This window comes from Cuculus canorus, chromosome 1 (assembly GCF_017976375.1).
Source record: "Cuculus canorus isolate bCucCan1 chromosome 1, bCucCan1.pri, whole genome shotgun sequence".
Taxonomy (NCBI): domain Eukaryota; kingdom Metazoa; phylum Chordata; class Aves; order Cuculiformes; family Cuculidae; genus Cuculus; species Cuculus canorus.
The window spans coordinates 11,727,762-11,744,510 of record NC_071401.1 but is presented as its reverse complement, the minus strand read 5'-3'; the positions used below and the strand labels follow the sequence as shown (position 1 = coordinate 11,744,510).

Genomic DNA, 16,749 nt, shown 5'->3' with positions numbered 1-16,749 from the left:
CACCAACTGGCTCTAGCCCGGACAGGTAAATGAGCAATTTATGCATTCACCGAAGGATTGGCAAAGATCCTGCCATGCCAGCAACCTCCTCCCTAGCCCTGCTCTGCATAGCTGGGCTCTCTACCTATCCCAGTCCTACCTGCTAAAAAGGAGGAGCTTTGCTCTGTCCATTCCTTACTTATAACTTGCCAGGAGCTGGGAGGGAGGGGTGAGCTCTCTGCGGTGCATCCTGCTGCTGGCTGCCCGCTGCCAGCCTCACAATCACAACTACAAATGCCTCCCACACGGTGTGGTGGTTGCCTTTGTGCTCTTGGGTTCCTCTGGCTGTTTGCAGTGGTGGAAACAAAGACCAGAACCTATTACCTTGGTATTGTGGAAGAGAACTGGGACTATGCACCGTCTGGGAAAAATCTGATCACTGGACAAAGCCTCTTAGAAGACAAGTAAGTAACTGGGGTCTCTGATAAATCAGAGGTGTATCAGTAGCTCTAAAGAAAATCAACTGAAGTTGTTAATATTGCTGCAGATTTCTTAAGATTTTTTTTCCTTGTTTTTCTTCCAATTATGTTGTCATAGGCAGGATTTCAGCTTCAAGGCAAGAGCAGACTTTGGTCGACTTTTTTTTCAGTTGTGATTGATTAAGCAATGTTGTGATTGATTAAGCAAATGTGTATATTTGAAGATGATGTTAAGGAACTGATACTTGTCATCAAAGTGTTAGATAGTGGGTCCAAAATCCCCTGTGTGTGTGTCATGGAGATGGAGGCACTTCTCAGAGTGCCTCTTGTCCACAGGTAGATTGCAACTTGGCCATAATCAAGCATGTCACTTTGCAATAAGACATAGAAGTCTGTTTAACTGGAAAAAGCTTTTGAGTTTGCTGCTGTGAGACAATAAATATTAGAGGCTCTATATGATACTATAAATTCAGAAGTGTTTAGTACCTATGAGTGAGATACAAGTAGATGGTGCATATATCCCTGCAATATATGTAATTGTGGAGACGTACATTTAGGAAATTTATTTGGATAGATGCTTAAGCATGCAACAGCAAATGGTCACACTGAAGTCCTGTAGATCAACTGTGCTGAACCTGGGGCGTGTAGGTAAGCGCTGTGAACGAATTGTGTCTTGTCAGAGCAAAACAGGTGTCTGTTCTTGTGTTCATACTGCTAGGTTTGGCTGCCGGGCATCGGACAAGGGTGGCATAGATCCTTGGTGCCTCTCTACAGTGTGGGCTTCAAACATCATGGGGATATTTAAGATTTCATTGGTATCTTTGACACTCAATATAGATTGGGAATCCTTCTGCTGAGTCTAGGGATGGGGTTGGGATGGGAGCTGTGAGTGAGTGAGGATGTCTGAGGGACCATACCAGGTCTGGATGCAGACTGGGAGCTTGGTGTTGTGTTCCAGAGGTTAGAAATAGAAAAGTCCTTTCTAACTTTTCAGGAAAATCCAAGCATTTCTGGGCTTTTCTCTAGTGGCTTGTAATTGTAGAATCACTTTCAGCTGGATTTCATAAATGAAATCATTTTGCCATAAGAAGGAGGCAAGAAATAGTTCTATTTTTCAACACAAAGTTATGCTCTTAACAACCGGAGCTAGCATCCCAGTCAACAGGTGGTACTTTTACAGGTAGAATACAGGGTTGTATTCAGTTTCCAGCCCATGAAAACAGGCTTTGCTGGAAAGTTTGTTCTTCAGTTGTGTTAAACACCTGAATTTCTCACTTCCCTATTCTTTTTAGCAGAGGATAACTCCCTCCACTCCCTGAACTGGAAGACCTCTCACTAAAAATAGTTCAGTATTAATTGAAGGGTGGTTACCCATAAATCCACCCCGATACCATAAAGACAATTGGAATTTGTTCTGTAAATTGTACTTTTAAGGCTGCCTGTACTTCGTGTTCCCTGAACAGCAAGTGGCACATTTATTTTAAAGTCTGTGACATGAATGTGATGTGTTTTACATGGCATGACAGGGAGGGATGATAGCTTGTGTCTTCAGTCATTGTTGCAATGTAATAATTACAGAATGTTAATTCCAAAGGGTTTACCCACAGAGGGTTTTAAGGTAGACTACACATTCAAAGCTGGGGAGCTGTTTGCGATGAACTCCCTACGTGCAGAACAATAAAGTGATTTGTGTAGCTAGTTGACTCAATTTCCAAACTGTATTGAGTTGAGCCAGGATAAAACACTATGTTCTGGAATAATATTGTGTCTGCATAAGCACGTGGGCTAAATTGTGAACCAGTAATAGCTATTTTGACTCTTTAGCTCTTTAGGAAAACCTCTAATGTAAATTTAAAGGAGTATACTAATGGGTTACTTTTCAGCTAATTAATTGGTTTTTACGGATTTTATCAAAAACTTAGTCCTGTAAACAAAATATAAGGCTTAGTTCCTAGGGAGGGACATTTTGAGCCAGCTGTGTTCTGCAAGCAGACACACTTGGGCTTGCTGAGCCTAGCACTTCTCACCTTGTGATACATCCTCACAGCACCTGTCTGATGGGGCACTATCCCCGTTTTATTGATAGGGAAGTGAAGATAAAGAGGTTGCAGACAAACTGATTATCTTTAAAAGAGTTAGTGCATACATATAAAGGAATGCTCCCTTTGATTCCAGCTAGCCCACAGAGATATGAGCAAACCCACTTATTCTTCACTACTTAATAAAAATGCTGCATCAGCAAGAGTGTAATGAAAAGCATTACGTTACCTGGATCAGATTGTGAGATGTGAGAAATTGTTTTCAATGTTGCTGTGCCAAGGTAAATAATATCTTCCTCAGCCTTTAAGTTACAGCAGCAATGAGGAGAAAGGAGACTACACTAACTGAGGCATGAGACTGGAAATCAGGTGAGCTGAGGCAGGAGCCCTAGAGCTGCATCAGCACCGCCTTGGGTGTGAGCTGAAAAGTCTCTGCCTTTAGTCAGAGCTGATAAACCCAAATACAGCCCTCTGTTAATGTAGCTATTCTGCTCAGTTGCTGGTTTTTACTATGCTTTGTGTTGCTGCAGTGATGAAGGGCCAGCTGGCTACTTGAATAGAGCAAATATTTTGCTGTGCATCAGTGCTTCTTGTGCAAAGAAAGCAATGAGGCTGTTTGCCTCTGTCACTTATTGCCATTTGTCTTGTCTGCTTGGAGCCTCGAGCTGTTCCATTAATTTGGAGTGCTACAAATGAAACTGAGACATTTCACTCTCAGTTCTCTTGTTGAAAATTAAGCTGATATTTCCTGAAGCACACGGGACTTTAGGAATCACAGACAGATCCAAATTGCAGCCACTGAGTATAGGTGAGCTGGGAATGTGTTCAGCAACCCCTCCCACCTGATGTAACTGGTGAATGAGATATCCTTAAACCATTGTGGATTGGACACAGAGGGTGCCAGGTGCTGTCACTGCTGCTGGATATGCTACAGATCCCACTGAGATTTTGTGAGTTAGGGCAAGAACATTGCTGCAGCAGGAAGATGAGCTCAGAATTCGACTGTTCCCTTTAATGGGCACATAGGAAACGGCCTTTCAAATTCAAAATACACCTAGGTATTGTGGCTTGACAGAGAACCGTCTTTCCCTCCCTGTTGTGGCTCAGCCCTCAGGATTAAAGTCTGGTTGATAACCTTTTTCAATTAATTTAATGGCAGTTCATATGATGGACACTTAAATCTTGCTCTGCTAGTGGTAGATATCTTTGAGTTTTGCCTGATGTAATGCTCATCCCTTCTCTTTAGGCCTCCAATCCCACATTTATCTGGGCCAAGTCTTGCACCCACCAATGCTAACAGGTGTTTTTTTGTTACTGGAGCATCCAACAGAGTTTGTGCAATTTGCCCATGAGGAGATCCCACCCAGATAAATGACAGTGAAACTGTCGTCACAGATGCTAAACTAATAGCTGAGTCATCATGTGGCCAAATGACCCAATTGCATCAGCACAGATGATCATTGTGGGAAGGGTCAACATCAAAAGGGCATCCAAGTGAAATCCTGGCTCTAATGAAGCCTGAGAGGAGTTTTGTTATTGCCTTCAATGGAAGCAATTTATCCTAAGGCAGAAACTAGCCACACTTCAGAGCTTTGTCTAAGAGTCTAAGATTGTCTGGGTTTGATTGACTCTTCAGTTGCCTATGTGGGTCAGGAAGGGACTAAGATATCCTTTGAAGACAATTTGTCTCCCTCTTTTGAGGACACACAACTGATCTTATTATTTGATGCTATGGTGAGGGCACCATCTTCACAAGTGTGTTGGCACCACTGGTTCTCCTCTGCCGGCCATCCCTCTAGCACAGGTCTTGCACTGGCGTTAGCACAGGAGTCATGGTTTGGCAGAGGGCTATGCCGAACAGGTTACATGACCCAGGGGCATCCTGGAGCCATGAGCACTGTCCTGGCTTACTTCAGCCACAGGAAAAATGTGAAACTCAAGGAAAAAAATTGTTATAAACCCAAGCATAGAGCGTGCAAAGAGGGTAGAGAATAAGGAGTTTCACCATCAACAGTTTTTAGGGAACAAGCCCATAAGGTTAGTTGTTTAAATGGTTGAGAGCATAAAATCCATGTGATTTTAGTGGAACAATAGCTATAAAAGTTAGTTTGCATCTACTTATGGTTGCACCTGGGAGTGTACATTGAATATTGGGTATGTTAATCGCAGGAGAAAATTTGGAACTCCATATCTGGTAGTTATTCGAAGTGCCAGTTTTTCATGGGTGATTACAGTGGCAAGAAAACTCAGGCTTCAAAATTCAGTCATCAAGGGATCTGTCTCCAGGTAGCTGTCTCTCCATTTCTTACTGTACACTATAAAATAGTAATCATGTAAGGAACTCTTGGAAAAACTTACTCCTGTAAGGTTTATCTCTTTCTTACAATCAAAGGTAACATAAACGTGGTAAAAATCTTTGTAAAACACTTCTGTGTGATAAAATAAATAAGTGTAGAAATTATATTTAGCTCATGGTCCTACCCTCAGATGGCAGATTATCTGCATGTCTAGTCTTGATTTGAAGTACAGTCTACATGAAACTCCTGGTTTACTCTTTCATTTGGAAGAGTTGTAGTGCTCATCATTGCAGTGGGAGGATGGCTGTAATTATGTCAATCCTAATTTAAAGAAATTAGAGCTCATTCTCTATTAATAACTCCCTGTCCCACTCTTGTGCATTGCCAACATTTTTTGGAGCTTAAGAACTGGTGGGAATGGTCAACTAGCAAAATTAAATCAGACAAAGAATTAAAGAAAAGGTTAGCATGGTTTTCCTAGTCTAAACATGATTTTTTTAATGCTCTAATTGACAAACCTCCTTACCTTATATGTAACCTCAAGATTGACCTGACTGGAGGAGATAAAAGAAGGACTTAGTGTGGCTGAAGAATTTCCAACAGAATTTAGGAAGTCTACATGGGCCCAGGAGATGGAAGATACCCTTTCCCTACAAGAAGTGGGACTGGCTGATCATCACAACCTTCTGCACGTGAACTGCAGGCTGACAATTGAGTTGGAAGGAGACAGTCAAGATTTAAAAGAGGAGCTCCTACATGCACACAAGGATGTGTGGAAGGATGGAAGAGGTTCAGACAGCACTATCACAAAGCTACGAGGCAGATGAAGTGGTCTGAAGTGAGCAGAGGAACATGAAGAAGCAGGGAGGTCTGCCTTCTTGTAACAAGACAGGAACGAGAGATAGGAGACATTTTGGCAGAGAGTGTCCAGTAAAATAGGCACATTGTGAGTACTGGAAGAGGAAAACAAAGGCAGATTCAGAGAATAGTATGTGTTTAACCATTACAGCATTTGGAGAAGCCACCACCAGAGTAAAAATTTGGGAAGTCATTGAATGGGAAACAATGAAACAGGAGATGCAGTTGAGGGGGATATTTAACTCAGTGAGTGAAAATGTGAAGTTTCCCAACGAAGTAGACATCATCAAAAGAAGACAGAGAATGATGTTTGAGAACTGTTGTCAAAGACGGGAGACGAAAGGTCACCAGGACCGTAACCTGACGACAAGAAAATCTCTGAAGGACTCTGGCGACGGGTAGTAAGGAACGGTGGGGTGGGAGACAGGCTGGCACAGATGGCACTGGCAGCAGGGACTTCACAGAGCACTGAGAATATGCTCTAAATGAAAGAAAGAAGAGGAACAGGATGGGTAAACCTCTGTGTCCCACAGATGGAACAGCAGGATCTGTGGCACTAAGTCTGTGCCATCTCCCTCTGACATATCGGCTGGCTGCAGTGTGACACTGTGTAGAGGCACCAGTCCCACAGTGTGTCCACATGGACATGATTCAAGCATCTGAGAGAGCAGGGAAGACACTCACACCAATGTATCCTTTCTGTGAGCTTCCTGTGGCCAATACCATTAGCTCCAGTGTGGACAGTCCTTCTGCAAAGGACTTAGGGCATTGCAGTGTGCAGCACAGAAACATTTGTAAAGAGACAGAGCTATTAGCTACTTGTAAGGCTGAGGTGGGCATGCAAAAGTCCTCCTGAATGAAATGGGGAAGCCTGGACACCGAGAGTGGGACTCACAACAACCGGTGTGCTCTGTTCTCGGGTGGTGAGAGTGATCAAAAGGACATCTTGAAAATGCATGTCTCTGTATAGATAGAAGAGCTGGGCTCTGCCCATCCTAGACAGTTGGAGAAGTGAGGCTGAAGTGTCTACACTCCAAAAAAACTCCAAACGTCGGGGAATTTTGAGTAGGAAACTTTTCTACCCTTTGGAGAGTGTGGATCTAGAAGGAAAGGAAGTGATGAAAGAGTCTGAGTCTGTAACACAGCAGCGAGGGCATCAGTGGCATGTAAGTTTTTGTCTCCCAGAGCTGATCAGCTGTTTTCTTTTGGACAATGAATAAACAAAGCCCACAATTAACTAGGACCAAGAGGCCAGATTGCTCCTTCCACGCTGTGATCTTTTTCTGGCTCCATGACTCTTGCATTGCCCTGCAGAGTAGAGAATCACCTATACTGTGATGGGCTGCAGTTGACACCCATCCCACAGACAGTGGGCTCTGCAGCTCGGAGTGGATGATTTCAATAGGTCTCCTTTCAGAAGAATGGCTTAAAAGGGCTTTTTCTCCTGATTCCTAGATGGCTTTAAGCAGGAGTCAAGCACAGACCTAGCCAACAGAGATGGTGTAGCATGGCTTTAGGTCCTCAGGAAGTCTCTCGTGCCTAAACTTAAGGATTTTCTCAGGATAATTTCTTGAATCTCAATACCTAACTGGTTTTTAGGAACGCTGTCCTATGCATTTACAGGAGTTAACCTTATGCCAGTATTTGACAAACCCTGGTCAAAAAGTGTGCAGTTTTCTGGAGCACAGTTCTTGTTCTGCAGGAGAGGCAGTATATCCTCGTGGAGCAAAGTTATGGGAGAGTGTGCAATGTTGTTTGGCCAGAAAACCAGGGGCATAAGAGCACTGTCATCATAAGGAAAGCACAGTGCCACTACAGTACCTCATTTAAAATACTTGGTGGCTGATGAAATAGGAAAAAAAATGTTGAAAAAATTCTTCTGAAAAGAAGAATTGAAAAAAATTCTTCTGAAAAGAATTTTTTTTTCCCTAGAGAAAACGTCTTAAAAAATAATTTTAAAAACCTATTTTTAATTTGAATTAGGGCATAGCCACATGAATACATTGCCATGAGGTAAGGAAGCAGGTGCATTTACACTGCAGTACTACTGACACCACCTGCTGCTCTGCGGTAATGTCCCTTGTGGCAGGTCCCTCCCCTAGGCTGTGCAAAGTGTCTTCTCTGTGAGCACAGCTCAACTTGCCAGGTCTTGCTGTGCACACACAGACGGTTACCACCGACCTTTTAACTCACTGAGAATCCAGACTGCTTGGCAACTCATTCCTTAACTACACTTTTGGGGAGTATTTATCAGACGTACTGTGAAGACGCAGACTGAAAATTCTGTCCCTTCCTCTCCATCCTAGACAACCGTTTCTGCCACAGCAACATCACTTACTACTTTTTCATTTGTGCCAAAATAGCCCTTGACTTGTTATAAAGCACATTTTTCAAAGGAAAAAGCATTCTTTTTGGAGTCTTTTATACCATAGAATCAGAGCCCTCAAGGTTGCAAAAGACCTCTGAGATCATCGAGTCCAACCATGAGCCCAACACCACTATATCTACTAAATCGTGTCCCAAAGTGCCGTATCTACATACTTTTTGAACACCTCCAGGAATGGAGACTCCACCACTTCCCTGGGCAGCCTGATCCAGTGCATGACCACTCTTTCAGTAAAGAATTTTTCCTAATATCCAATCTAAACCTCTTCGGTGTAACTTGAGGCCATTTCCTCTTATCCTATCACTTGTTACTTGGGAGAAGAAGTAGGGATCACTTCAAGGATCAGTATATCTGATCTATCTGATCAGTATATCTGAACTATATCTGGATCACTTCAGGGATCTGGTCTAGACAGTGGCCGCAGAAGTGTAAAGGCCACAGATAGGGGATGTTGTGAATTATGGTGTCAAGCAGAGATTGCTTGAAAAGAGGAGCAATGGATCTTATGGCAAGGAAATTATAGCAAATCATACCTTTCAACTCATGTGACATCCAACACAGAGGTTGCTGGCATTGCACAACAGCACCACGTTTTACCACAAAGTGGGCTTTTAGCAAAAATCATCATAAAAGCCCAAACTCTGTGAAATAAAGGAGCTTTTAGAAAAAATCATCACAAAAGCCCAAGCTCTCAAATACTCTGTGAAATAAAATTTTAGTCAAGTTATCACAGCCAGAAAGAAAGCAGATTATTATTAGTGTTCAACAAGTTAACAGCTTGTAAGGGCAATGCTTCTAATCATTACCATAAGAGAATAAGTACAGTGATTAAGAAAGACACATCAGCAATTGCTTTCTTATTGTCATCCAGATTCACAGTCATTGGGGGAGAAGGGGGTTCCTTTTTTGTAGTGGGGATTTGGAGAGGTTATATCAGCAATTGGGAACCCCACACAGAGTGTCCACTTGTGTGTGAGGTCTCCCCAGCCATTGCTGCGAGGCGCTTAGCTTTTATAACATGGAACAAGCAACTCACATCACCCCAAAAATGCAGAGTTTCTGGCCCCAGCTGCTTACTGCTTCTGTTTCTCATGCTCTCTTGCACTAAGAAGAACACAGCACAATCACACTGATAATAAAATGCTTTCTCACACTCTTATGGATTAAGAATAGCACAGCACAATTCTACTAATAAAAGCAATTTGAAAAGTCACAGATTGAACGGTACACATAACAATGCAATATGAATTATCACCCATAGAATTCCCGGCCTGTCAATCAGGCTCTGTCACTTCACACCAAAACAAAATGCATTTGCAGGTGAACTGGCCAGTCACCAAAACACATTATAAATATGGAGTTGCTGTAGTTCTGCCAGTGATACTTCAGGAAAATTTAGTTCAGCTTTTTTTTTGCATGAGTTTGTTATGAAGCATGACAATTCAAACAACCTTCAGGGATGCAAAAACTCATGGAGCAGTCGGCTATGGTGAAATTGGTCATGCGGTTCACTGCTGATTGTGTGGCAAAGGGTGGTCGTTTCCATACAATGTGAGTTACTTAGGGATGAAGAGCGTTCATCAGACTTGTCAGCTGTAACCTGGGAAGAAGTAAAAAAGATTTAATATCGTTACAGATGTGCTGAACATGGGTTTCCAGTATGACGTCACAGTTAAAAAGGCAAAAATAATTCCTAGTTGTGTGAGAAATACTTTAACGGGAATCTTACGTATGTATTGTGTGAAGTTCTTGTGTTCAGCCTTTTAAAAGATAGATAACTCTTGTAAGGCTTTCAGAAAAGATCTTCGGGAAAGATTCATGGCACAAAGAATACCAGTATACTTTGTTTGTCCAGAAGAACGGTAGCATGCAATTTAGTCAATTAATTAAAACTTAAGCAAGTGCCTGCATAGAAAAGCACCTTGATGGTATGTGGCTTCTTTGATCTAAGACCAAGCTTGATGGGAACCAGCGGTTGGAGTGTGGAGTTACATGATATTAGACTACAGATGCAATGTAAGGAACAGGTATTTAATAGCTATAATATGTCAACCACCAACTGTATTGTGGATTCTCCATCACTTGAAGTTGCTATAAACGTAGGCTTTGGAATGTAGAAATTATGCATTTAATGCAAAAAATATTTCATGCTACTCTTCTGGGGTGCCAAACTAGTTGATTGCAATCACTCCTATATGCTTTATAAAAAACTTGATTTGGTTTTTGTTTCATTCTGAACAGTCATACTTTCAGATGTGAGGTTTCAAACCTTCAAAGGAAGGAAAAGGTGCTAAAACTGGACAAAAAAAAGGCCTGAGTGGCTGGTCCTTGCATGAAGACTTCTAGTAACTGTTAAAGACCAGACCTGCAAGTCTGTTACCACAGAGAAAGAGGCTTGGTCCACTTTTACTCTTCAGTCTTTATTCCACTAGCTATAAGATATGTACCAGAGAACTATTTTTCTCCAGTGTTATTTATCAACTCTTAAAGGAGGTTGGTTTTTGTCTTTAAATCATTGTCCTTTCCTAACACCAGGTTTGCAAGTATATATGCAACCAGAGGAGCCAATCGGATAGGACGTGTGTACAAAAAGGCTATTTTTAGGCAATTCACAGATGACACTTACTCCCAGGAGATCCCCAAAGCGGCCTGGCTGGGGTTCCTCGGGCCAGTTCTGAAGGCAGAAGAAGAAGATGTCTTTATTATCCATCTAAAGAACTTTGCTTCCCGCCCATACTCTGTGCATCCACATGGGGTTTTCTATGACAAGGACTCCGAAGGTAAAAGCTATTTTGACCTTTCTCTTTTCTCTTTTCCTCTCCTTTCCCCCGGAGTAGCTAATGTAATGGCTGGAAGTTTGTCCAAGTATTTATTGTTCTGGCTGTTGACATCAGAGGACTTTAGATCACCCTCTCATGAACTCATCAGTAATTTCAACTGATGACTAAAACCAAGAACAGCCTCATCTCTTAAAACTTTTTGCCACAAACCTTCAATGCCTGGGATAAATCCAGCACTGAAACAGGTTAGGTGGGTCTTTATTCATGAATGATTTTCCTGCATTATAAGTCACTGAAGCATCTTCCCTCCTTCCTTCTACTTCTAGTCTGTTTGAAAGGTTGGAGTTCTTGTAACCATATGCTTTCCTTTCTATAGGGCTATAAGGAGCATAATTTAATTTTCAGAATCCCAAACCTATCCATGTGTGGTTTGGTTAGATGACTCCATGTATTTGCGTACATTCATTACTCTCATAATTTTTCGGTGAGAAGATATACAATCTTAGAATCATAGAATCACTAGGTTAGAAAGGACGCACTGGATCATTGAGTCCAACCATTCCTAACAATCCCTAAACCATGCCCCTCAAAATAATGAAGATTTAAACCCTAAATATTTTTTTACTCTTGTACCAGAACTTCTGAATCTTTTCATGATTTATTAGTGTTATAATTGTGATTGCTTAAATCTCGCTAAAATAGAAGAAATTACACATTTATTTAAAGAAAGAAGTTAAGGGAGGACTAAAAGTTTCCTTTTTCCTTTTGATGTATTAGGAGCACTTTACCCTGATGGAACTGGTGGTAAAAGCAAAGAGGACGACTTTGTGGTTCCCGGTGGAAATTATACGTACACATGGCCAGTAAGGAAAGATTATTCCCCAACTTCGGCAGACTCAAACTGCTTGACTTGGATTTACCATTCTCACATTGACACACCAAGAGATATTGCATCTGGTTTAATTGGCCCACTGATAGTTTGTAAAAAAGGTACTGAGCTAGAAATACTGATAAAGCAAGCCCCTCTGCCAAGCTTGGCATCTTAACAATCATTTTTGCTTACAGGTATAAACATGATGGTCTAGAGTCTATCCCTACATAGCCCATAAAAAGGGGCAAGGAATAGCTGGGCCATTCCAGGAACACCCCAGGGTAGGTATTGTAGCTCTGGGACAACCCCCTTCCCGCTCCCCTTTGGTTTCACAAGGGATTTGTGTCAGCTGGTAGAGGAACTGCAGCATGCTCTGTGGCCAGCCAGTCACTGCTGAGACCAAAAATACTTGTTCCCAAATTGGAGTCATTTCAGAATGAGCAAAGGACTCGTTGCCCAGGACATGAAATTAGGGCCGGGTGGGTGACTTAGGCACTGGCATTTACATGTTTGAAACCTCAGTGCTCTTTGTCATTTTTTTCCATATGGATTATATACTTATTTTTACTCACAAGTTGTATATCACAACCATAAGGGAATGTGTGCTGAGCTGCTGAGGTTACACCCTGTCCGTTATATTTATACTCTGCTAACTTTGTACCAGAGCTGTAAGGGACCACGTAGCAGCTCTCAAGCCTCTATCAACCCAGACATCACATCCTCTCTCCCTAAGACATGTGCAAATCTGTGACCTCTTCCCAATACTTTCTGGAGTACAAAACCAGCCCTTATTTTATATACAGAATATATAAGTGAAGCAGGGCTTATATATGAAGAAGGAAAAGACTTCTGTGTGGAAACGTCAGGCCTGCTCTCCAGCTTAAATCACAACGTAAACTGCCTCAAACATTTTTTCTCCTGGGAAGACTTTTAAATCTGAAGAACTGTCTGTATACGTGCAACTGATCTGATAACTATGGGGTAATACATGGAGCTAGGAGACAGGACATTCAAAACAATCCTAGCCTGAAAGGCCAGGTTACTGCAGGTTTTGTCTTGAATTATCTGCATGATGCCACTGCTCTAGTTCTCCATGCAAGAGCAGTGGATGGCTCCTTACAGGACTGACAGCAAGTCTCAGGGGATCCCTCCCAGAGGATAAAGGGAAAGCAACATTTTTCACGGGTTCAGAAGTAGACCAGACAATTAGATGAAGTCTAGACCTGCCAACAGTTAATGACAACTCAACATTGCTGTTCTATAGTCTCAGGTTGTTCCCTAAATGGTCACTCAGATGATGATATTGAACTTAGCCTGACTAGATTGCATTCATCATGCCTTCAGGACTTTTAAATTTAAGTATCTTGTCCTAGATAATTGTTGAAGTTTGCTTGTTAGTCCATAAAGAGTGAGCCACATTTAGATGCCCATTTGCTTCAATGGAACAGAAACACAGGCTACCACTTGCCTCTCCTTAATTCTTAGCCCGTAGTCACTAGTTTCTGGCTGGGTCAGGCCTCTGACCTGGCTCACTGTGTAGGAACACAGATGCTAATACTGACCAAAGGTCATGGTTGGGTGCAGTGGGTCAATGATGGTGAAAATGAGATACTGGCAGCTACTTGTGCTTATGCCAAATCAAAGAGGTCCCGAAACAGCTTGACTTAGATGAGATTAGCTGTCTTTTGGAAGCACTGATCTGTTCAAAGGCTGCAGGAGGGTGTGTCAAGATGTCTCAGAAGAGCAAAATTAGCTGAGATTCATCCTGCCCTATAGAGCCAGGGAAGAGGCCCATATTTCCTCGAGTGCTCCAAAGTTATTGTCGCTTTTAAATTCACTCCCCTCCAAGGTTTTTTTTAGCACTTTCCTTTTCGTTTGCAATCTAGGAACTGCAGATGAGACCTCAATAGAAGGGACTGGTGCTGCTAACGCTTTTGCCCTGATGTTTAGCATTGTAGATGAAAACTTCAGCTGGTACCTCGATGAGAATATAAATACCTTCTGCTTAGAACCAGCCACAGTTGACAAAGAGGATGAAGGTTTCCAGACCAGCAACCGAATGCATGGTGAGCAGAACTCTTGAGCAAAAGTTGACCTACAGCAGTGATCAGGCTCTTTTATTTTCAGTAGGACTTTCTGTCCTTTTTGATATCTTTCCTTTAACTGTGTTAACATGAAGTGGGTCAGGGTTGATGAAAAAGGCCTCTCCCTAAATACAGCACAACACACTGTTTTGCAGAAAGGTGGTTTGGCTTTCAAAGCCAGCTGTGCCACTTGTTTAGCATTTAAGCCATTTGGTAACTGTTTGACCATCTGTGAATAATGAAAAGGAGGCTGCAGAGCAGTTTGAGCTGTGAGTATTGGAAGAATCCAGCATTTCTTAAAGGGCTTTGTGGACGGTGGGCTGGCTGGTACAACCATTCTTGCTCTTCAGAGAGCCATTGGCCAATAGTATTTTGTATCATTTGGAGATCTGGTGTAAGGAGTTAAATCCAGATATTTCTCTGTGTTTTCATTGTTCCAGAGAGCCTACGAGCTGAAGTGTTTTGCAAAATACAGATGTCGTTTTCTAGTGTTCTGATACATTGTCAGATGTGGAAGCTGAAGAAGAGAGAGATGACTAGACTGATTTGACTGATACCATAGTTTTCAAACCTAAATTGCTTAAGCTTAGCATATGATGGTATATTTATGACTCAGAATAAGGAGCAATAGGTTTCAGACATGCTAAACAGCTGCAGAACAAGTTAATCTCATTATCAGGCATTTTTGGTGATGACTTGGCCTTTGCAATATCTTGATACCAGCTAGGAATTTTTTCATAAACCCAAGCAGAGAATTTAAGCCATTTGATCATCCAGAGCTGCAAAGTGGCTGTTTAAAAATACTGTTATTCATCAAGGAGTCTGTGAGGGCTTTATTCAATGAGGGCTTTATTCAATTTATTCAACATTGAGACAGTTTCTTTTCTGGGCAAGGAAAGGTTCACACTTAGAAGTGGGTCAGAGGCACTTGGCACTTCTCTTCCATCTGTCATAAAATCTCATACTTTTGTTTTTAGCTATTAACGGTTATATTTATGGCAATCTCCCTGGCCTGGAGATGTGTGCTGACACTTCCATGTCCTGGCACCTATTTGGCATGGGAAGTGAGATAGATATCCACGCTGCGTATTTCTATGGCCACACATTCACTAACAGAGACCAGAGGGCAGATGTCGTCGGTCTGTTCCCAGCAACGTTCATCACAGCGGAGATGACTCCTGGCAACCCTGGGAGGTGGCTGATAACGTGCCAGGTTAATGAGCACTTACGAGGTATGGTGCTATAGATCTCCCAGATGCTTTTAGATGCACAAGTTCCAGCCTCTCTTTTGCTTGGAATAGAAAACTGAGAGGTATTTCCAGGGGAAGCAGGATTTGACACTTTAATGTGACTAACTGAACACTTTGAAACTATTTCACCAGATAAACATCATGAATATGGGTTTAGTCATCAGTGGAAGCTGTGTGCGTTGGGGCAAATCTTCAGCTTGTACAAATGACTTAGCTGTGGAAGTCATACAAGGAAGGCTTGCTAGACCCAGTGCTGACACCTCACTTTCTACGCAAAATAGAGATTTTGATGAGCAACAAGAAGAGCCTTCACCATCATGTTTTGTTGTAGATACATACTTACTCTTAAAGAATGATGCCAGCTGAACACTTCATAGCTTTTTCCTTTAAGAAATATGATGAAAACAGACAGTGTTTTTGTAAACCTTGAAGGAATTTGAAGATGACGTTGTGAAATTTGTATGATATGAGACTCCAAAAGCATGTATCATGAACGAGGTTTATCACAGCAGGCAATGTATAATTATCATATCAGAGACAGTCACAAGCTGGGACAATTTTTTCTTTTAAGAAGTTGCACATTGATTTCAATAGGATTTGCATTACACAAAATAGACTTGATTCTGGCAAGCGACAAATATCTTCAGTGTGGTAATAATCAGCCTCTGTATTTTAATAAAAGTCAAGGGGAGTTCAGGCCATTTTGCACAGTTCAGGAGGCACTCTTAACCCTAAAACCATTCTGCTATCCTCACACAAATTAAGGAATTTAATAAATAAGCCTACTGAAAGGTGTCATCAATGGCAGTAGGTTTCACCTGTGGGGTGGTGTATCACCTTGCAAGAGAAAGGTGGCAGTGTCTGGCTTAGTGTAGGCACAGGAAGTCTTTAAAAATGGAAATATACCCTAGTAATTGTTTTCAAACCACATAAATCCTAGAGAGCTTTGAATGTGCATTTGTATCCATGAGATTGCTCACTATGCAGCAGGCCAAGGACTGTCTCCAAACTCTTTCTCCTCTCAGGTGGCATGGAGGCACTATATGATGTTCAGATCTGTAAAAAAAACCTGTCTCGGCCTTTGCCATTCAGTCAAAAGAGAAGATATTATATTGCTGCTGAAGAAGTGCTCTGGAATTATGGACCTGATGGTTATGATAAATTCACTGGACAGGGTTTAAATGCCACTGGCAGGTAAGGTTTCTTGTCCTCTCCTGTTGTGTTTTAATTTCAGGAGTCTGGGTGAGACTTACCCGGCGATTTACAGGGCTGGGTCCTGCACTGTTATTAATTTCTATTGAAAGGGGCAGGGAGGAATGAATTTAAACAATGTTGTTGGTAAGTTAGGTTTCTAACTGTGATGCTTGGAGTTGCCTTCTTAAAGCACTTATCTTGTTCCATTAAGTCTAAGGAGAAGGTGATCCCTCGTGAGGCATGCAAAGTTCAACAGAGTTAATGACCCTACCTCAAGACTCCTCAGGCAGCTTTCACACTTACAATTGATGTATCTCAGAGGTGACATAATTGTAGACTTTTTCCCTTTGTTATTACTGATGAAGATGAATTGTATTACAGCACCTTCCAAAACTAGAGATGCATTGTGCACGGGTAATGGCACAGGTCTTTCCCTAAGGTAGTTAGAGGTAAGGTGACATAGGTGTCTCCCTAAGCAAATTGAGGTTAAACACATGGAATTCTAATGCACAATGAATGTTATTTGTAAATT

The 16,749-nt window shown here is 41.8% G+C and overlaps 1 protein-coding gene across 4 annotated transcripts in view; it reads left to right on the top strand.

Annotated features, from left to right (window-relative positions):
- The first annotated feature begins 201 nt into the window (after positions 1-201).
- The window catches only part of HEPHL1 (hephaestin like 1), a 36,472-nt gene continuing 19,924 nt past the window's right edge, over positions 202-16,749 (top strand). Inside the window, exons 1-6 of one of the 4 annotated variants that reach the window (XM_054056814.1) lie at positions 202-443; positions 10,574-10,818; positions 11,596-11,808; positions 13,576-13,755; positions 14,751-15,005; positions 16,049-16,217. In XM_054056814.1, the coding sequence (XP_053912789.1) occupies positions 274-443; positions 10,574-10,818; positions 11,596-11,808; positions 13,576-13,755; positions 14,751-15,005; positions 16,049-16,217 (1,232 nt within the window). In that variant the 5' untranslated portion in view covers positions 202-273. Of the gene's footprint in view, positions 444-10,573; positions 10,819-11,595; positions 11,809-11,884; positions 11,971-13,575; positions 13,756-14,750; positions 15,006-16,048; positions 16,218-16,749 lie in introns of those variants that run through there. The other 3 variants (XM_054056815.1, XM_054056816.1, XM_054056817.1) reach the window with 3 other exon arrangements.